The 21,906-nt window shown below is 42.5% G+C and overlaps 1 protein-coding gene across 4 annotated transcripts in view; it reads left to right on the forward strand.

Annotated features, from left to right (window-relative positions):
* Positions 1–21,906, forward strand: part of SPPL2B (signal peptide peptidase like 2B) — a 74,694-nt gene that overhangs the window by 11,754 nt on the left and 41,034 nt on the right. For all 4 annotated transcript variants that reach the window (XM_077272678.1, XM_077272688.1, XM_077272660.1 and 1 more), the window contains exons 2-5: positions 2,011–2,130; positions 6,619–6,801; positions 16,417–16,506; positions 16,982–17,121. In XM_077272678.1, coding sequence (XP_077128793.1) covers positions 2,011–2,130; positions 6,619–6,801; positions 16,417–16,506; positions 16,982–17,121 — 533 coding nt within the window. The remainder of the gene's footprint in view (positions 1–2,010; positions 2,131–6,618; positions 6,802–16,416; positions 16,507–16,981; positions 17,122–21,906) is intronic.

Consider the following 21,906-nt stretch of genomic DNA (forward strand, 5'->3'; position numbering starts at 1 on the left):
TCGGCTGCTCAAAGTTACTCCAAAAGTGGAATGGTCTCTAAATTGCTTCTAGACTTTAAGGGCCTAATTCATCAAGACCAGCGATTTTTCTCACCAGCCTTGATAAGGGGGTGTGTAAGACTTAGATACTCCTGATTCATAAATCTGGATCATCTGTTGAATAGGCCACTCCAGAAATCTTACTCCAGTCATAAACTGGAATAAGATTTGTGGCACAGGGAACACCACTCCCCATGAATTAGGCAAGCTGTGCACAGTGTCACACTACAGATTCATCAATTTTGGCATAGCTGAGAGAAACTGGCATGAAAACTGAGTTGCGCCAAAATTGTGACTTTTCAAATCTTTTACATAACATTTTTGGCGTAAAAGCTGTGATGAATCATGCCCTATATCCTTCTAATATTCTAGCAGAAAAAAATGTATTGAAAATGATGGTTGTGTAGACATGTAAAAGTTACTTATTAACTATTTTATGGGGTATGACCCTCTGTTTCAAGGCCATAGGAATTCAAAGTTTGAGAATTGCACATTTATTTTACATTTTTGTGAAAAAGGCAAATAATATCAACCTAAATTAAGTACTACCATAAAGTACAATGTGTCATGAAAAACTAATTCTCAGAATTACCGGGATATGTTGAAGCGTTCCCGGGGCTATTACCACATAAAGGGACAATGATCAGATTTGAAAAATGTTACCTGGTCAGGAAGGTGAAAAATTGCTTTTGCGTAATGGGGTGGAAATGTCCAATGGGTTGTCTGCTTAAGGGTATGTTTCCACGGTAAGGAAACGCTGCTTGTTTGACGCTGCGCAGAGCTGCAGCGTCAAACAAGCAGCGTCCAGATGTTCCAGCATAGTGGAGGGGATTTGATGAAATCCCGTCTCCACTATGCGTGGAAACCCGCACGCGTCTTCCCTGCGACTCCGGACATGCTGCGCGTCTTTTCAGATCGCAGCATGTCCGTACACCTTGCGGGGACGCAGCGTCCCCGCAAGGCATATCACAGGGCCCTATGGGAGAGCGCGATCATCCCGGATGTGAAGAGTTAACACATCCGGCATGATCGCGTCCCATTAAGGGGGCGGGGCTTAGCGCCGAGAGGCTTCGCCGCTGCGGCGATACCGCCGCCCATCCGTAACGTGGAGACATACCCTTAGGGTAATTTCACATTAGGCGTTTTTTTCAGCATCTTTTTTTCTACAGGAAGACCTGATCTCTTAACAGGAAAGAAGCATGTTTTTGTTTGGTTTTTTTGTGTTTTTTTTCATGCTAGATTTGTCTCTTATGCATGCTGATAAAGTTTAGTGTTGGAAAAAAAAGTCCTATTCTATAGAATCAGGTTTGGCACAAAAACATATTTATTTCTGTGGGTGAAAACCACTGAAAGGAGTGACATGCTCCATTGTGCAAAAAACGCTGCAAAGCACAAAATCCCGATGACAATAAAACCAATGTGTGTGCATGAGATTTCTGAAATCGCATAGACTTTGCTCGTACTGCTCGTACTGTAAAACGCAGCTGAAAATTTGCACAAGAAAGCATGAAACAAAGCTGCAAAAATGCCTAGTATAAACTTAGCCTTATGATAGCTGAAATATGACTTAAGAAAAATGTTTTTATATTTTTCTTCAATCCTCAGGATAGAGCAGGGAGTGAGGGGTAGATGCATGCAGAACCTTATCTGTGTAAATGGTACATGGTGTTGCTATTGTACCAATATAATAGAGCTGATAGTAAAACCCGTCCTCTGCTGACCCTGTCTAGACAGCAACGCTGACAAGCGAGCCGCAGGAAACAGAATGCATCAGCATATTGTGCGGGCCCTAGGGTTCATTATAGAAACTGGAATTTTTTACAATATTTTTATAGTTTATATTGAAAATCTGTCTGAAATGTTACTGTTTGTATCATGTTTTTCCTTAGATTTAGCATTTGTACTTTTTGTCACAGTGTAAATAATGTAACCACGTTCCTCAGAGCTTGTCCTCCTTTCTTTTTTCTTTAGGTACTTTCTGAATATGGGATGGTTCATGTTACATCAGATAAAAGTGGCGGCAGTGCCAAAGATTACTGTATTCTTTTCAACTCGGAATGGGCCCACCTGCCTCATGACCTCACCAAAGCTGTAAGTGAATTTTCCCTCCTCGCACAGTTTAGCATTGAGATTTACTTCTAAAAAAATACGCAGACCCATTAATTGTTGTATGAAGAGCAATAATACTCAAAGTATGTATTTTCATGACACATGAGGCTTCACTGCAAAGTGTTACATTTAGAACTTTAAAGGGAACCTGTCAATCCTTAATTTTTTTTTTGCTGCCGTGTGTCTAGCTGCTGTGTGTCTGGCTTCTCTCCTCCTCTTAATCTTGGTGTGGCTCTGAGTTCAGCTGCTGATATGGATATCCAGAGTTTAGCCTCCAGTGTAGATCATCTTGCTGCAAGGGTACAAAGTATTCAGGATTTTGTTGTGCACAGTCCTATGTCAGAGCCTAGAATACCTATTCCGGAGTTGTTTTCTGGAGATAGATCTAGGTTCCTGAATTTTAAGAACAATTGCAAATTGTTTCTTTCTTTGAAACCTCGTTCCTCTGGTGATTCCGTTCAGCAAGTTAAGATTATTATTTCTCTCTTGCGCGGCGACCCTCAAGATTGGGCCTTCACATTGGCGCCAGGGGATCCTGCATTGCTCAGTGTGGATGCATTTTTTCTGGCTCTTGGATTGCTCTATGAGGAACCTAATCTTGAGAACCAGGCTGAAAAAGCGTTGTTGGCCCTCTCTCAGGGGCAAGATGATGCAGAGGTGTACTGCCCGAAATTTCGGAAATGGTCGGTGCTTACTCAATGGAATGAGTGTGCCCTGGCTGCAAATTTCAGAAAAGGTCTTTCTGAAGCCATTAAGAATGTCATGGTGGGGTTCCCTACGCCTGCAGGTCTGAATGAGTCCATGACTCTGGCCATTCAGATTGATCGGCGTTTGCGGGAGCGCAAACCTGCGCACCATTTGGCGGTGTCTTCTGAACAGACACCTGAGTCTATGCAATGTGATAGAATTCTGACCAGAAGTGAACGGCAAAATTATAGACGGCAAAATGGGTTGTGCTTTTACTGTGGTGACTCAGCTCATGTTATCTCAGCATGCTCTAAGCGCACAAAAAAGATTGATAAATCTGTCACCATCGGTACTTTACAGCCTAAGTTTATTTTGTCTGTTACCCTGATTTGTTCCCTGTCATCTTACCCGGTTATGGCTTTTGTGGATTCAGGTGCTGCCCTGAGTCTGATGGATTTGTCATTTGCCAGGCGCTGTGGTTTTGTTTTGGAGCCTTTAAAATTCCCTATTCCACTAAGGGGAATTGATGCTACACCATTGGCTACGAATAAACCTCAGTACTGGACACAAGTGACCATGTGCATGACTCCTGTTCATCAGGAGGTGATTCGCTTTCTTGTATTGCATAATTTGCATGATGTTGTCGTGTTGGGCCTGCCATGGTTGCAGACTCATAATCCAGTCCTGGATTGGAAAGCAATGTCTGTGTCAAGTTGGGGTTGTCAGGGAATTCATGGCGACGCTCCTGTGGTGTCAATTGCTTCATCCACTCCTTCTGAGGTCCCTGCGTTTTTGTCGGATTACCAGGATGTATTTGATGAGCCCAAACTCAGTTCTCTACCTCCTCATAGGGATTGTGATTGTGCTATAAATTTGATTCCTGGTAGTAAGTTTCCTAAGGGACGACTTTTCAATTTGTCAGTGCCGGAGCATGCTGCTATGCGGAGTTATATAAAGGAGTCTTTGGAGAAAAGACTTATTCGCCCCTCCTCCTCCCCTCTTGGTGCGGAGTTCTTTTTTGTGGCTAAGAAGGATGGTTCCCTGAGACCTTGTATTGATTATCGCCTTCTAAACAAAATCACGGTCAAATTTCAGTATCCTTTGCCATTGTTATCTGATCTGTTTGCTCGCATTAGGGGGTCTAGTTGGTTCACCAAGATAGATCTTCGTGGTGCGTATAACCTTGTGCGTATTAAGCAGGGTGATGAATGGAAAACTGCATTTAATACGCCCGAAGGCCATTTTGAGTACTTGGTGATGCCTTTTGGACTTTCTAACGCTCCTTCTGTCTTTCAGTCCTTTATGCACGACATCTTCCGCGAATATCTGGATAAATTTATGATTGTGTATCTGGATGATATTCTGTTTTTTTCGGATGATTGGGAGTCCCATGTTAAGCAGGTCAGGATGGTGTTTCAGGTCCTGCGTGCCAATGCTTTATTTGTGAAGGGCTCAAAGTGTCTGTTTGGAGTCCAGAAGGTTTCTTTTTTGGGTTTCATTTTTTCTCCTTCTGCTATTGAGATGGACCCAGTCAAGGTTCAGGCTATTCATGACTGGACTCAGCCTACATCTGTTAAGAGTCTTCAGAAGTTCTTGGGTTTTGCTAATTTTTACCGTCGCTTCATCGCTAATTTTTCTGGTGTTGTTAAGCCATTGACGGATTTGACCAAGAAGGGTTCTGATGTTACTAATTGGTCTCCTGCGGCTGTGGAGGCCTTTCGGGAGCTGAAGCGCCGGTTTTCTTCGGCTCCGGTCTTATGTCAGCCAGATGTCTCCCTTCCTTTCCAGGTCGAGGTTGATGCTTCTGAGATTTTTTTTATTGACCGCACAGTTCCCTTCCTATTTTCTGCTATCTTGTATTAGTGGGCCTCATTTGCTAAATCTAATTTCATCTCTGTGTTTGTGCTTTCCCCTTAACTCACCGTTAATATTTGTGGGGGGCTATTCTATATCTTTGGGGTCATTCCACTGAGGCAAGAGAGGACTTTCTTTCCCTCCAGGAATAGTCAGTTTCTCAGGCCGTGAAGAGACGTCTAGGATTTCAGGTAACGTTCCACGGCTACTTATAGTTGTTTGCGGATAGGATCAGGTTGCGGTCAATCTAGTTACCACCTCCCCAGAGCTAGTCGTCTGTTCAGTTACTTAGCTAGTCCTACCTGCGATCCTTGCCACTAGGATCATAACAGCTCACCCTCTCAGCCTAGATTCCAATAAACATAATATAGCAAGATCGCCCATTTTGTGTCTCCCCCAGACACCACCATATCCAGGAAAGAGGCAGACACCATTGGGGTCAATACATTACATTTGGCTTGAACCGCATCGGCGTGGCTGTGGCTGCATTGTAAATTATTGGAAAAACCTGCTGTTCGATAAATCAAATTCTTGCCTTAGTATCTCAAATGTTTTAAAATACTACTCGCTTTATAACTGGGTTATTGTGCAGATATCCTTTCGATCCCAAAAATCAAACTCTGTTAATATATCAAGTTCTAAGTAGTTTGTGTTTTTCCAAATCAAAGAATAAAAATTTAGTGACACCTATTATTTTAAGTAGATCTTTGACTTTTTTCCAAATTCTTACCATACCAAGCATCGTCAAAGGAGTTGGTGTTCGTGCTGTCAAAAATCTCCCAGAGTCCAACATTTTAGCTCCCAGCATGTAGCTCCCATCTCAACATGGTCATTGAGGAGGTAGGTGCTACATTTTCCCCGTTCCAGCCTCTCAGGTGTTGTAATTGTGAAGAAATATGGTATAGAAAGGGATCTGGTATTGCTAAACCACCATTAGTTTTAGACTTATTCAAAGTTTGTAACTTATCCCTGTGAATCCCCTTCTTCCATATCAAGTAACTGGACTGTGGCATTATACAGAATATAGAGGGCTTTTGGCATAAGAACCATTTTAATTAGGTTGGCTCTCCCTGTTAGACAACGGGAGATTACACCACCCATTAGTTTTTTGTTGGAATCTGTGTATCATTGGTAACATACCGTATTTTGCAGACTATAAGATGCACCAGATTATAAGACGCACCCCAAATTTTAAGGAGAAAAATGGGAAAGAAAACTTTTTTTTAATAAAATGGTGGTGGTGCTTATAATCCATGATTATTGCTTACTGGGGATGGTGGCTGTGGTGAAGCGGGGTCCCAGGGTCGCCACTGGAGGAGGCAAAAGTGGAGTGTTGCTGCAGGCCGCATGCTGGGATGAAGGGGTGTTTGGATGTGCAGTGCGCCGAGCCGCTGCGGGTGTTCTGGGCTTTCACAGGATGTCGGCAGAGCCCCCGCAGTTACATGGTTTCCTATGCGGTGGACTGGACTCCGGGAAAATGGCTGCCAGCCGGGCACGGCGCATGCGCAGATGGAGATCTTGGCACCAACATCCCAGGAGATGAGAACCGCATCCATCAGAAATGTATGGCATATCACATGGATATCTCTTGAATGTCTATGATGGAAATACCATTTTATAACTTGCCTATTAGTGTTACTGGGGACAATAATGCTAGGGTTTAAGGATAGGGAACACGAGCAAACTGAAAGTATGATATAATGATTCAAGTTTTCCCAGTGACACATGCAAATCATTAAATCATTAGATGTTGACATGAGAATAAAGGGCAGAAATTTGTATTGGTCCAAATTTTTACCCTCTTAATATATTGCAGTCATTATATAGAACTGTGCATTTACAATTGCTTATTTTGCCCTTCTACCCAGGTAATTCTTCTATTTTCCATTAGGTCTATGATATAACGTGTATTTGTCATCTGTCTTTTAGGCCTTGCTCCATCTTCAGGATCAGACCACATCTGTGCTTTGCTCTCCAACCGATGTTCCAGATGGTGGATTCAGTAACAGTATCCCCATGGTAATGAGAGGAAATTGTACTTTCTATGAAAAGGTGCGACTCGCACAGATCAATGGTGCTCGTGGATTGCTGATCGTCAGTCGGGAGAGGCTGGTAGGTGGACATGTGGATATATATATGTATATATATGTGTGTATATAATATGGTGCACAGTTTCACTTGTACAAACTTTGTGGGATTGTTTTCTTATTCCTCATTGTGTATTTGTGTGTGGATATATATTAATAGATAAAGAAAATATATACTTTATTTTTGTGTATTGCAGGACGCTCCTTACTATAAGACGCTCCCTAAATGTTGGGGTGGGAAATAGGAGAATATATTTTTTTTAAATAAAATGGTGGTGCATCTTATCTTTTTTTAATGGTCGCTTACCTGGGGGGTGGCGGCGGTGGTGCTTGTTAACAGGAGTTACGGTCGCTACTTCAGGAGGCTGGCGGCGGCAGGAGTGGGGCGATGCTGCGGTGCCTGGACTTTCATTAGATGTTGGCGCATGTGCAGATTGAGATCTTGGGAAACAAGCAGCTGTCAGGTTCCCTTTAACAAGTTTTTGAAGGATGTTGTAAGGAGGCTTTTAAACATGTGTTGCTTTATGCTTCATTCTTTTGCAGGTAGAGAAATACGTATTTAGGCAATTGTATCTGCCATTCAGTATTATTCATACTGATGGTTTGTAATATACTCACTGTCAACATTCTGCACTGTTACCTAGATACCAAACATCAGTGTGTGACCAACCTCATTCCTGATTCTGAAGGTGTTGATCACACCCCGACTAGCGTTTTCTTGACTGGAGTCTGGGTGTAACGTCAGAACTGACGTTACCCCCAGACTGGAGGCACTTCTCACTCCACTCTGCTTCTGCTGCGCTAGTACTGGAAGGCACTTCTCACTCCACTCATATTGTACTGCACTAGTACTGGAAGGCACTTCTCACTCCACTCCGCTTCTACTGCGCTAGTACAGGAAAGCACTTCTCACTCCACTCCGCTTCTACTGCGCTACTACTGGAAGGCACTTCTCACTCCACTCCGCTTCTACTGCGCTAGTACTGGAAGGCACTTCTCACTCCACTCCGCTTCTCCTGCGCTAGTACAGGCAGGCACTTCTCACTCCACTCCGCTTCTACTGCGCTAGTACTGAAAGGCACTTCTCACTTCATTCTGCTTTTACTGCGCTAGTACAGGAAGGCACTTCTCACTCCACTCCGCTTCTACTGCGCTAGTACAGGAAGGCACTTCTCACTCCACTCCGCTTCTACTGCGCTAGTACAGGCAGGCACTTCTCACTCCACTCCGCTTCTACTGCGCTAGTACTGGAAGGCACTTCTCACTCCACTCCGCTTCTACTGCACTAGTACAGGAAGGCACTTCTCACTCCACTCCGCTTCTACTGCGCTAGTACAGGAAGGCACTTCTCACTCCACTTCTACTGCGCTAGTACAGGAAGGCACTTCTCATTCCACTCCGCTTCTACTGCGCTAGTACAGGAAGGCACTTCTCACTCCACTCCGCTTCTACTGCGCCAGTACTGGAAGGCACTTCTCACTCCACTCCGCTTCTCCTGCGCTAGTACAGGCAGGCACTTCTCACTCCACTCCGCTTCTACTGCGCTAGTACTGAAAGGCACTTCTCACTCCACTCCGCTTCTACTGCGCTAGTACAGGAAGGCACTTCTCACTCCACTCCGCTTCTACTGCGCTAGTACAGGAAGGCACTTCTCACTCCACTCCGCTTCTACTGCGCTAGTACAGGCAGGCACTTCTCACTCCACTCCGCTTCTACTGCGCTAGTACTGGAAGGCACTTCTCACTCCATTCCGCTTCTACTGCACTAGTACAGGAAGGCACTTCTCACTCCACTCCGCTTCTACTGCGCTAGTGCAGGAAGGCACTTCTCACTCCACTTCTACTGCGCTAGTACAGGAAGGCACTTCTCACTCCACTTCTACTGCGCTAGTACAGGAAGGCACTTCTCATTCCACTCCGCTTCTACTGCGCTAGTACAGGAAGGCACTTCTCACTCCACTCCGCTTCTACTGCGCTAGTACAGGAAGGCACTTCTCACTCCACTCCGCTTCTACTGCGCTAGTACAGGAAGGCACTTCTCACTCCACTTCTACTGCGCTAGTACAGGAAGGCACTTCTCATTCCACTCCGCTTCTACTGCGCTAGTACTGGAAGGCACTTCTCACTCCACTCCGCTTCTACTGCGCTAGTACAGGAAGGCACTTCTCACTCCACTCCGCTTCTACTGCGCTAGTACTGGAAGGCACTTCTCACTCCATTCTGCTTCTTCTGCGCTAGTACTAGAAGCGATTCCAGCACCTGCGCTCCTTCTGCTGTTGCACCGAGTAAGTGACTGTGAGGAAGTTCTGTGCTAAAGAATTCAGGCAGGTCTGTGAATGCTGATTGGTCTGAGCTGTCCAATTAGCTGTAAGAAAGCGGGACATTTCCTCCAAGGGGTTGTCTCAGTGCTGGCATCCTCTTCATAGGAACCAGCTCTGCAGAAATGCTTTGAATCCCTCTCCCTGACTTTTTCAGCACTGTGTGACATAGTAAAGGTGGAGATTCAAATTTTATCGCAGTGCTGGCTGCTAAATGGCTCTCCGTACTATTTCACCCTCCACTAGCTGGGGAATTCTGGTCTAGCCCACAGGGATTTCTGATCACAAGCTGAACAATTAGTTCATCTGGGTACTTTCCCTTCTGAGGCCCAGGAAAGGGTTTTTACCTTCTTGCCTCCATTCACCGTTTTAAAAAGAGATTAAAATACCATCTTTCTATCATTTTTTGACTCTTCTCATTTTAATTTTACACATATATACAAATACGCTTCATTTTTTCAGGGGGATGGGGTTGTAAGCACATTCGCACCTCTCCTCCTTTTTTTTTTTTTTTTCACATTTTTTTTTTTCCCTTTTTTTTTTTAATGTTTTCTTTTCTTGTTCCTGAACTTTAAGGCTATGTGCACATGTTGCGGATTTTGCTGCGGATCTGCAGCTGCAGTTCTGTTGCGGAAACGCTGCGGGTTACATTCTGCAGCATGTCAATTCTTCGTGCGGATTCCGCAGCGGTTTACACCTGCTCCATAATAGGAATCCGCAGGTGTAAAACCGCAGGTGTAAAACCGCAGGTGGAATCCGCACAAAATCTGCATAAAATCCGCGGTAAATCTGCAGGTAAAACGCAGTGCCTTTTACCTGTGGATTTCTCAAATCCCCTGCGGAAAAATCCGCAGAGCTAAGAAATACATGGGCACATAACCCTAATTGTAATTGTAGTGGCTATGGATGAATTGCCCACACCTCATGTGGGAGTTTTGATCAGCACATAATTTTGAATAACACCCTGTTGCTCTGTTCTTGTTCCCTAGTTATTTTCATGTTTAAAAAATGGTATAAATGAAAACGCCAAATCATCCTACAAAAATACGCCCTAATATTACTCTTTTGGCAAAAAAACAAGGTACAGCTCTCAGAATATGGCGATGCAAAAACAAATTATTTTTTGTAAAATATTAATATTTTTAGTGTTTAAAAGTAGCAAAGCATAAAATAAACAGTGAAAAATGTTCACCATAATGGCAGCAAAAAAAATCTTCAACTCGTCCTGCAAAAAATAAGCCCTCACACAGCTCTGTTCGCAAAAAAATTAAAACGTTACAGCTCCCAGAATATGGCACAAAAAATGTTTTTTTAAATAAAAAAGCATTTTTAATGTGTGATAGTAAAACATAAAAAAAGCTATAAATCTGGTATTGTTATTGCACCGACCCGAAGAATAAAGCAGTGTTATCACTTATACCGCATGAAAAGCGGCATAAAAATAAAACTATTCTTGTACTGCTGTTTATTTACTTTGCCTCCCAAAAATCGGAATAAGGGTCAGTTCACATTTAGCCTATGTTCTTCACAGAGCGCTTATGTCAGGTGTTCAGTGTAAATCACAAAAACCGTGATTCATACAAAACCCCTGATGCAGCCACTGGTCATCGTAGGTATATATTAGTGAAGATCTCAGAATGTATGGGCTCCTCATGGTACAAATTATTGAAGACATCAGAATGTATGAATGTAAAAGCTTAGGCACCACTGGTCAAAATTACTGTTATTGTGAACAGTTGAAGATGAAATGATCACTAAAAGGGCTAAAGTTAAAGATGACACATTTCCTTTGTATATATATTTTTATGTTTTAAAAAGTACCAAAAAGAAAAAGGGCCAATGCAAAATTTTGATCACCCTGCATGGTTAGTACCTAGTAACACTCCCTTTTGAAAGCATCACAGCTTTTACACGCTTTTTGTAGCCAGCCAAGAGTCTTTCAAAGCCTGTTTGAGGGATTTTCATCCATTCTTCCTTGGAAAATCCTTCCAGTTCTGTGAGATTCCTGGGTCGTCTTCATTGCACTGCTATTTTGAGGTCTAGCCACAGATTTTCAGTGATGATCAGATCAGTTTGTGCCTTTTGAGGTAGTCTATTGTAGATTTTGACTTGTGTTTAGGATCATTATCCGTTTGTAGAAGCCATCCTCTTTTTCAACTTCAGCTTTTTTACAGATGTGGTGTTATGTTTTCATAAAGAATGTTAAAATTTAATTGAATCCTTTCTTCCCTCTTCCAATGACATGTTTCCCGTGCCATTGGCTGCAACACAACCCTAAATCATTATTGATCTACCCACATGCTTAATGGTTAGAGAAATGTTCTTTTTTCCTTCTGAAATTCTGTGCCCTTTCTTACCCCAAACATATACCTTTAATCATTTGCAGCCAAAGAGTTATATTCTAACCTCATCAGTCCACAGGACTTGTTTCCAAAATGCATCAGGCTTGTTTAGATGTTCTTTTGCATACTTCTGACTCTGAATTTTATGTTGTGGACTCAGGAGAGGTTTTCTTTTGATGACCCTTCCAAGAAGTCCATATTTGTGCAGCTTTCTCTGAACAGTAGAACAATGTACCACCACTCCAGAGTCTGCAAAATCTTTCTGAAGGTCTTTTGCAGTTAAGCGCTGGTTCTGATTTGGCTCTCTAGCAATCCTACGAGCAGCTCTTGCTGAAATTTTGCTTGGCCTTCCAGATCTTATTTTGACCTCCACTATTAACTGCCATTCTTTAATTGCATTTCAAACTGAGGAAAAAGCATCTTGAAAATGCTTTGCTATCTTCTTGTTTACTTCTCCTGCTTTGTGGGCCTCCACCATTCCCATTTTCAGGCTTCTAGGCTTCTTAGAAGAACCCATGGCTGCTGTGTTTTGGCACAAGGTTAGAGGAGGATGGGTTTTTATAAAACTGGGAAATTTGCAACACCCGGCCTTTCCTGACAAACTCTTAAAAGCCTACCGTATATACTCGAGTATAAGCCGACCCGAGTATAAGCTGACCCCCCTAATTTTGCCACAAAAAACTGGGAAAACTTATTGACTCGAGTATAAGCCTAGGGGGGGAAAATGCAGCAGCTACCGGTAAATGTCAAAAGTAATAATAGATACCAATAAAAGTAAAAATAATTGAGACATCAGTAGGTTAAGTGTCTTTGAATATCCATATTGAATCAGGAGCCCCATATAATGCTCCATACTGTTCATTATGGCCCCATAAGATGTTCCATATTAAAATATGCCCCATATAATCCTGCATAAAGGGTAATAAAGGCCCCATAAGATGCTCCAGACACATTTGCCCAATATAATGCTGCACAAATGCTGATTATGGCCCCATAAGATGCTCTATAAAGATATTTGCCCCTTATAGTGCTGCACAAACGTTATGGCCCTATAAGATGCTCCATACAGACACTTGCCCCATATGCCGTAGTGCCCTACAAACTTTATTTATGGCCCCATACAGACACTTGCCCCATATAGTGCTGCACAAACGTTATGGCCCCATATAGTGCTGCAGAAACGTTATGGCCCCATATAGTGCTGCAGAAACGTTATGGCCCCATATAGTGCTGCAGAAACGTTATGGCCCCATATAGTGCTGCAGAAACGTTATGGCCCCATATAGTGCTGCAGGAATGTTATGGCCCCATATAGTGCTGCAGGAATGTTATGGCCCCCATATAGTGCCGCAGGAATGTTATGGCCCCCATATAGTGCCGCAGGAATGTTATGGCCCCATATAGTGCTGCAGGAATGTTATGGCCCCCATATAGTGCTGCAGAAACGTTATGGCCCCATATAGTGCTTCAGGAATGTTATGGCCCCATATAGTGCTGCAGGAATGTTATGGCCCCCATATAGTGCTGCAGAAACGTTATGGCCCCATATAGTGCTGCACAAACGTTATGGCCCCATATAGTGCTGCAGAAACATTATGGCCCCATATAGTGCTGCAGGAATGTTATGGCCCCATATAGTGCTGCAGGAACGTTATGGCCCCATAGATGCTCCATACAGACACTTGCCCCATTTGCTGCGATAAAAAAAAAAAAAATCACATACTCACCTCTCCGTCGCTCAGGCCCCCGCACTTTCAATAGTCACCTCTCCTCGTTCCGGCGCCGATCTGTCTCCAGCACTGACGTTCAGCAGAGGGCGCGCACTGACCACGTCACCGCGCCCTCTGTCCTCAGCGTCACTGCTGGAGACAGATTGGCGCCCGGAACGAGGAGAGGTGACTATCGCGCAGCGCAGCGCTCCCCTCCCCGTATACTCACCTGGTCCTGCCGCTGTGTAGATCCCGCTTCCCCGACGCCGCAGCGCTTCATCCTGTACTCAGCGGTCACATGGTACCGCTGATTACAGTAATGACTATGCGGCTCCACCCCTATGGGAGGTGGAGCCGAATATTCATTTACTGTAATGAGCGGGACCATGTGACCGCTGAGTACAGGAAGAAGCTGAAGCTGCTGCTGCCGGCGCCGGGGAAGACAGGGACCTGCAGGGAACGCGCCTGGACTACGTGAGTATTTTTAGACAGCCCCCGCTCCCCCTCCCCTGCCGACCCCCGGGTATGACTCGAGTATAAGCCGAGAGGGGCAATTTCAGCCCAAAAAAGTGGGCTGAAAATCTCGGCTTATACTCGAGTATATACGGTAATTAAGGTCTGAAACCTTGGTCAAAGTTATCTGAGCACACAAATCTCCAAGGGTGTCCAAACTTTTGCATCAGCCCATTTTTGTTTCTGTAATTTTTAAAATGTAAGCAACGACAGCTAGGGTTTTGTGATGACCCCTGTTGCTGCCATTACGATTCTCCTATGAAAGCCAGCCTGTGGCTATGTATAGCACAAGCGATCGGATGATCAGTTTGAGGTTCCCTAAGGGGACTAACAAGTACAGTAAACGGTGAAGGTGTTGAAGGTGTGGTTTAGGTTAAGAAAATAAATTGGCATCAATGCAGAAATATTGATCAGTTAATGGACACAGAATGGTCAGATTTTGGCAAGATAAAAGTTTTGTCGCCCACAGAAACTAATGTGATATTCTAACAAATAACGAACTTAAAATACAAATATATGTTGCATAACATTGGTGAATGAAGTTGTGGTGCTATTTAATATTTTGTGTGACTTCCATGAGCTTGGAGGACTGCATCCATGTGGTTCAACAATGATTCATACAATTTATTAATGAAGTCATCAGGAATAGCAAAGAATGCAGTCTTACATGCCTCCCAGAGTTCATCTAGATTCTTTGGTTTTGCCTTCCAAGCTTCCTCTTTCATGCTTCCCCAAACATGCTAAATGATGTTCATGTCTGGTGACTGGGCTGGCCAGTCCTTGAGCACCTTGATCTTTTTTGCCTAGAGGAACTTTGTAGTAGAGATGGTTGTAGGAGATTGAGCACCATCCTGCTGTAGAATTTGACCCCTTTTATGATTTGGAATATAAGAGGTAGCTAATACTTCTTGATATTTTGGGCTATTGATATTGCCTTCCACCTTGCAAATGTTTTGCCCACCCCCATACTGAATGTAACCCCAGACCATGATCTTTCCACCACCAAAGTTAACTGTTTTCTGGGTGTATTTTGGATCCATATGGGCTCCAGTAGGCCTGCTGCAGTATTTGCGGTGGCTGTGGTGTAATTCTACTGAAGATTCATCAGAGAAATCCACCTTTTGCCACTTTTCCAGCGTCCATAGGTTAGGCAGGCTGTGGGACTTTTGCAAATGCCACACGTTTTTTTCTTTGCCTTTTTTGTTTAGTGCTGGCTGCTGGGCACTGGTTCGACCATGGAGGCCATTTTGAGACAGAATCCTACAAATTGATCTAGTTGACACAGGGACTTGAGGTGACAGGCCTGTTGGAGCCCTGCTACAGTGGAAGAGGGGTTTGCTTTGGATTTTCTAACCAACAAACGTTCCTCCCGAGCAGTTGTCTTGCGGGGTCTTCCGGTCCTGGGCTTGTCAAATCGCCAAACTCTTCAAATCTTTTTTTTTTAAATTCTTTGTACTTGATGCTGAGACACATTAAAGGTGCCAGCCACCTCTGCTGTGGATCTGGTCTTCAGCCTCTTGATAATCCAGGCTTTGGTTGCAGGGTGTATTTTTGGCATTTTGTCAGAGCTCAAGTTGCATTTCAAGTGAAGGTCTGAGGTGCTGAGTTTCTTTTTATACACACACACACACACACACACACACACACACACACACACACACACACACACACACACACACACACACACACATTAACCAATCATTTACTGAGCACAGGTGAGGATGTAAACTAGGATTGGGTGCATTATATGACCAGGTGACAACTTTTGTCTTGCCAAAATCTGACCATTCTGTGTCCATTAACTGATCAATATTTCTGCATTGATGCCAATTTATTTTCTTAACCTAAACCACATTTCGGAGGGTTTCAGCTTTCAAAAGAATAATTTTTATAACCAATGGATGAATTTAATGTCAGGTTATAAGCTTTTATTTACATAATATGGATAAGCGACATAACTTCTGTCAGGGAGTGTACATGTAGTTAGTTGCTATCTAGACTCCATCTCTTTCAGTTCTCTTCAACTGAGAGAAGCCAGGTGAGACTTGTTGGCAAATTGCGTACATGTGGTCACATGACTACCAACCTGAGCGTATCGCACTCTGTTATGGATTGGGCAGTCTGCAATCACTTTTTTGAGACCGGACAACTCCTTTAAATATAATATGGAATCAAGTTGATAGCAATAATGCATTGATATCTCAGGAGGCTGTAGGCCCAAAAGCCTAAATAAAGTCAATATGTTCCCTCACGTAATCTTCGATCCTCCAAGATTTCTCACAAATATCCCCATCCTCTGGAATTTCACGCCTCAACACGTTTGATTATCCTCCACCCTCGGATCCTTCAGACGGAACCTGAAGACCCATCTCTTCAGGAAAGCCTACAGCCTGCAATAACCATTCTGCCGCCTCACCACCACCCGAGCTGACGCTCCCTCGACCTTCTGTCTCTTCCCATTATCCCGTAGAATGTAAGTCCGCAAGGACAGGGTCCTCTCCCCTCTACCAGTTTGTCATTGTAAATTTGTTTACTGTAAACTATATCTATAACTTTGTATGTAACCTCTTCTCATGTACAGCACTGTGGAATTAATGGTGCTATATAAATTAATTATAATAAGAATAAATGACCTTTTTGCTGATGGAAGGTCATTTCTAACGTAAAGAATAGTAATACTAGGGTAAATGAGACTTAAAAGTGGAAAAAAGTTTTTGCCAAAATTGTAAATCTTACATATCATATTGTAATAATTTTAGGTCCCTCCCGGAGGTAACCGTAGCCAGTACGAGGAGATTGACATTCCTGTGGCTCTTCTTAGCTACACAGATATGCTAGATATCAGTAAGGTAAGAAATAATGCAGGTTTACTTAAACCACTGTCTGTATCAATAATTAGAAATGCCTGAATGGTAAAAATTGTTTCAAATTAAAGGGGTTTTAAAATGTTTGAGCTTTTAGTGTTCTAAAATTCTGAAATAACAAAAGGAGTCATGCTCCTTATTAGTTACCCCCATCATGCTTCCTGATCGCCGGTCAGCGCTGTTGTCAATCTGAGCTTTTAGAGGGTTGTGACGGTTGAATAATACCGTACTATTACTACGCATTTATGCAGGCTCAGGAGCTGAACTTATGGTGGTCCATGAACATGACTTGCTCGCTGCAATGCACTATTATAGCATAGGGCGGGCAGGGGAGTAATATATATGCTACAAATGTTGTTTTTAACATTAAATTGATTAAATATATAAAATACAACTCTTTCTTTAAATGTCTCAATGTTGTGAATGTAAATTGTTAACTTTTCTTTTTTTTTTTTTTCAGACATTTAGGCAGTCTGTAAAAGTGGCGATGTACTCACCAAATGAACCTGTTGTGGACTACAACATGGTCATCATTTTTATAATGGCTGTAGGAACAGTCGCAACTGGTGGCTACTGGGCTGGAAGCAGAGATGTTAAGAAGTGAGTAAATCTGCTTCGGTATGGTTGTAGTAAAAAATCATTACCACTTTAAGTGTAAGGGCTCATACCCATCACCGTGAAAGAATAACGGTCCGACATTGGTCTCGAAAAGTGGGACAAGTGTCATGCAATTTTCTTGCGAGTACAATCTGATTTTTAGCACCAAGCATCCGAATAACATCCGATTTACATGCGAATGCTATTTGATTGCAATGAGATGTTTAACATGAGCTTTTACATAGCGTAATTCTGTCATTTACACGTAGTTTTCAAAGGAAATATTCTTCTCTCTGTATATAGGTAGATAGATGCATATAAATATGTGATTGAGATATATGCCTGTTTAGCTTTCTGTACATGTATTTTATTTATAAATTATTTTTTGAAAAAAAAAATGGCATGGGGGTCCCCTGAAATTTTATTAACCAGCAATTGGAAAGTCGGCAGCTGGGGGCAGATGTTTATATCTTGGAAAGGGAGTAATACCCATGGAGCTTCCCATTCTCTTAATATCAGCTCACAGCTGTATACTCAGCCTTTACTGGTTATTAGTGATGAGCGAGTGTACTCGTTGCTCGGGTTTTCCCGAGCACGCTCGGGTGGTCTCCGAGTATTTATGACTGCTCGGAGATTTAGTTTTTCTTGCCACAGCTGGATGATTTGCAGCTACTAGACAGCTTGATTACATGTGGGGATTCCCTAGCAACCAGGCAACCCCCACATGTACTCAAGCTGGCTAGTAGCTGTAAATCATCCAGCTGCGGCAAGGAAAACTAAATCTCCGAGCAGTCATAAATACTCAGAGACCACCTGAGCGTGCTTGGGAAAACCCGAGCAACGAGTATATTCGCTCCTCACTACTGGTTATTAAAATGTGGGACCCCCCAAAAAAAATTGCGCAGGGTCCCTCTATAATTAATAACCAGCAAAGGCTAGGCAAACAGCTGCGGGCTGATATTAATAGACTAATAATTGATAGTGGCCTTGTCCCAGACGAAAAACATCAGTTCTCAGCCGCCTCATAAATCTGGCACTTAGTCTTGCTCTTCCCATTTGCCCTGGTGCGGTTGCAAGTCGGGTGATAGCATTGGGGTTGATGTCACCTTTATATTGTCAGGAGACATCCCATAGGTTAGTAATTGAGAGGCATCTATAAGATGCCCCCATTACTAACCCCATAGTCAAATTATGAAAAAATAACACCCAGAGTTAAGTCCTTTATTTGAACAAATGACAGACTTCTTTATTGAATCCAAATTAACCAAAAACAGTTATACTTGCCTTACGCCCAATCCACTTAAGTCAATGTCTCCTGTAAAAGAATTAAAATATTAAACAACCATATTCCTCACCTGTCTGATGAGAAGATAATAATCCAATTATCCCACAACGCGTCTACCTCTGCTACATCTAGATGGCAGACTGCATTGTTGCATGACGTGACTGTACAGCCTTCCATTCAGCAAAGACACTGAGCTGTGCGTGCTTGCTCAGAGCCTCGCTGTGACTTGCTAAAGTTGAGCGGAGTTCATATCCAATGAACGCCTTTCACCTCATCGACGTCACAGTGAGCGTGAGAAAGTTCTCACGCTTGCTGTGCCGTCAGCAAGGACATTGAAGTTTGGAGCCAATGAACTCAGTTCAACTTGATGATGTCAGCGCGAGCACCGAACTCCGATGTCCTTTCTGACAGCGGTGCAAGCGTGAGAACTTTTAACCTTTTAACCAGCTAAATGCTGCAATCAATATCGATTGCAGCATTTAGAAGGCAGTCAGAGGGAAGGAGCTCCCTTTGCCCTCTGATCCGTGCACCTGCGACATCATTGCATGGGCCCAACTGTTCCCATGGTGACCTGTGGTGGTCTTGACAACTGGGTCACCAGAGCTAGCAAGTTTGTTACACCATGCTCTGAGCGTGATGTATCAAGCTTGTATGCCAGTGCAGCACTGACCGGTAAAAAAGCATAGCAATTCTCATGCATTGCAATGCTTTATAAGTGATCAAAGTGAAAAAAAATTGTAAAAATATATATTTTTTTAAATATATTGTACCCATAAATAAATATTTTAATGAAAAAAAAACAACTAACCATTCGGTATTGTTATCTGGAACAACCCAACCTATAAAACTGTCCCATTAGTTAACCCCTTTAGTGAACACTGTAGAAAAGAAAAATAGAAAAAATGAGGCAAAAAAATGATGCTTTATCATCATACAACCGAATAAAAAGTGTAATAACGCAATCAAAATGACAATTGTAAATAAAAATGGTACCTCTGAAAACGTTATCTTGTCCCACAAAAAACAAGCTACCATACAGCTCTATCAGCGGAACATAAAAAAGCTATAGCTCTCAGAATAATGCGATACACAAATTTTTTTCTGTAAAATAGTTTTTATTGCGTAAAAGCACCAAAGGCTTAAAAGAAACTATAGAAATGTGGTATTGCTGTAATCATACTGACCCGGAACAGCAAATAACTGATACTGAACAGCAAACAAAACAAAGCAAAAAACAATTCCTGAATTGCTGGTTTTTGTTCATTCTGCCTCCCAAAACTCTGCTGCCTCATTATAGTGAATGGATCACTCGGGTTTAATCTGAATCACATAACTCAAAGATTTAGATGGAAACCCTTAGGTAAGTGCTCAGTATAGAGCGCAGGATAAATGTGATACAAAGTATTATGTAAAATGTTCCCAATAAAAGCTTCAACTCAATCCACAAAAGAAAGAGAGTCCCCACTCAGGTCCGTCATCTGTTAACGGAAGTATAGGAGGCTTCCATGTTACTGGTTGGACACAGGCTCTAGAAAAGTGAAATAGCTCCTCGCTCCCCTCAAAAGAAATACAGTAAATTCTACTCTCTCAAAAAAAATAAATCTGGGGCTAAAACAAAATTGTGGTGGTTAAAATGTAATTATTTTCAGTTCACTGCCCAATGGTATAATATTCCGTGGCACACCTTATCTCCTGTTACCCTTGTGAAAATAAAAAAAAAATTGTCGCTAAAAGAACGTTTTTATGGGAATTTTAAATTTTTTTAAAAATTTTCATGGCTCAACATTATAGTTTTATTACGAAAAATGATTCCAGCAAATTTTGCATTCAAAAGGTCAAATGGTGCTTCTTCCCTCCCGAGCCCTGCTATGCGCCCAAACAGTAATTTTGCCTCACATATGTAGCATCTGCGTGCTCAGGAGAAATTTACACAACAAATGTTGTTGTCCATTTTCTCCTGTTACCCTTGTGAAAATAGAACAATTTGGGTTTAAAGTAAAAGTTTTGTTAAAAAAAAAAAATAATTTTTTACTTCCAAGATGCTTCAGTTCCTCATATAGTGACATTTGTTAATGGGCATTACCATGGATACTTATCTGGAACCTGTCACCAGTTTTTTCCAATATAACCTACAGCCACCACCTTTCAGCCACATGTGACAGCATTCTATAATGTTGCACATATGACTCCAATTCGCCCTGTAAGGCAAAAAAAGACCCTTTATTATATTCTCCTACGTGGCAGTCTGGTCCTATTGGCGTCTCTGGTCTTGGTCTGGTGTCGCCTCTGTTCTTGAAATGCTGTCCTCCTTCTGGACTTCATGAATATGACTGCTACATCATCCACAAATTGTTCCCCTTTGCACTTCTGCACAGGCTCACTTCTCTCTGCCAACACCAGTGAATTTTTACAGTCTGAATGGAGGCCTGGAAGGTAGCGTATGGCTTTCCAGAATAAAAGGAACAGGATTAATACACTTTATGTTTAATCCAAAGGGAGGCAGTGTTTATGAAAGATATACAAAAGATTTTATAAAGGGGACAAAACAATACAAGCATATACAGTTACTGAAAATAAAGGTGTTAAAAGAACTTACTAGGCCACTCCAGAAGTGAGTCAACTTAGCCAAAGGAGTGCTTGGGGAGACAATCAGCAAACGGAATTCATACATGATGTGTAGCACTCTACAGGAACCAAGACTATAATTTGCCTTGATCTTTTGCGCACTTGAGTTACACCGTCAACCCCCTCCTTCCCCCCCCCCCCCATGATGACCTCACATGGGACGGGTTGTGAGGTGTCCTCAGCCCTTCAGGATTTTATGGAAATTCCAACTTATGCAATAACTCCTCTCCTGATGATTTCAGAAGTTCGGCATTTCACACCTTATTTTTTATTGGGATTTTACTGTTACACAGACACCAAACATGACATGGCTGCTGTCAGTCAGTTGCCCATTATCGATTTGTGGCCTGTAGGCAGGGGTTACAGTTATTAGAAATATGCATCTTCCTCCCTAGTTTTCCCTGGAGCTGAAAATGTATGTCTCATCAACATCGGATTGATTCAAGCTTTGTGTAACATCGAGTCTAGGCTAGCTATTGTAAATATAAACCCTGCAGGAAACAACTGCATTGCTTGAATTCAAAATGCATTTTCTAGGGACAAAGGCCCTTCCATTGTGCTATTTATGTGTAAACACAGGTACCCTATTGTTGTCCAACTCTTTGAAAAGAGTTCTCCTGTCTATTCTAAATCTCAATTACCTGTCCAAACTATAACTCTTCTCTACACACCAAAAGACATCCTCATGGTTTTTGTCCTAAAAGGAGCTCTTTCTTGTTAATTAAGCTGGTTTACTATTAGGCCACATCCAATCTCATACTTGTATTAGTCTGCTGTCTAAGTCAAGGAGACTGTCACCTCTTATTTCCTTACTGGATGTCTGTATGTTAAGAAAAAGAGGGGGAGGTGACCTCAGAGATTGTTAACATTTTCTATGA

The sequence above is a fragment of the Ranitomeya variabilis genome, chromosome 1, assembly GCF_051348905.1.
Source record: "Ranitomeya variabilis isolate aRanVar5 chromosome 1, aRanVar5.hap1, whole genome shotgun sequence".
In the NCBI taxonomy this organism is placed as follows: domain Eukaryota; kingdom Metazoa; phylum Chordata; class Amphibia; order Anura; family Dendrobatidae; genus Ranitomeya; species Ranitomeya variabilis.